This window comes from Tupaia chinensis, unplaced genomic scaffold, assembly GCF_000334495.1.
Source record: "Tupaia chinensis unplaced genomic scaffold, TupChi_1.0 Scaffold000221_1, whole genome shotgun sequence".
In the NCBI taxonomy this organism is placed as follows: Eukaryota; Metazoa; Chordata; class Mammalia; order Scandentia; family Tupaiidae; genus Tupaia; species Tupaia belangeri.
This window is the reverse complement of record NW_006159696.1, coordinates 707,365-708,002: the sequence shown is the minus strand read 5'-3', so window position 1 is coordinate 708,002 and position 638 is coordinate 707,365. Positions and strand designations below refer to the sequence as shown.

Sequence of the window (638 nt, the reverse complement as noted above, 5' to 3'; positions counted from 1 at the left end):
GACAAGCTTCCAGGACCGACTGCAACGGCCGCCGCCTGCGAGGCTGGTCTTCGCACATGGTCAGCAGGACGGAGTGCAAGGGCTCGCGCAGCTGCAGGGGCTGGGGACAGAGGGCCGCATGAGGTGTGTGGGTGCGGTCAGGGCCCAGTGCCGCGTCGGGTGTGTCATGGAGGCCGATGGGAAGGCCGTGCCCACTGCCGCTAGAACAGACGCCAGCTCTTCCGGAGAGCTTAAGGAGGGGACCGAGATTCCTCGCCCAGGCCACAGAAGGCTGAGCAGTCACCCCTGCACCCGCCTTGCAGCCAGCTGTTTCCTAACCCAGAACGCCCTTCGGCTCAGACATGCGCCTGAAATTCACAGGCAAACAGCAGCTCGACCAGGCGCCTTCTGCCTGTGCTGAGCCCAGAGCTCGGCCTTCCACTCGCATTCACCTGGAAGCCTGTCACTGTCCCCAGTCTTTTAGGGGGGACTCACTGGCTTTTCCCTAGAATGGGAGTGCCAGGGACACATAGACCGTGGCCACTCCGTGGTGGCACCCCAGCAGGCAGCACAGTGTTCAGCGATCACTGCCGAGCTCACGTCCATGCATGACCCTGTGGAGCCCATGGGAGGCTAGGTGACTCCTGGAACTTTCCTCA

General features: G+C 63.2%; 1 protein-coding gene across 1 annotated transcript in view; it reads right to left on the bottom strand.

The window, feature by feature from the left end:
* The window catches only part of FRMPD2 (FERM and PDZ domain containing 2), a 113,884-nt gene that overhangs the window by 79,704 nt on the left and 33,542 nt on the right, over window positions 1-638 (bottom strand). The window contains exon 5 of the mRNA XM_027771518.1: window positions 8-100. Coding sequence (XP_027627319.1) covers window positions 8-100 — 93 coding nt within the window. The remainder of the gene's footprint in view (window positions 1-7; window positions 101-638) is intronic.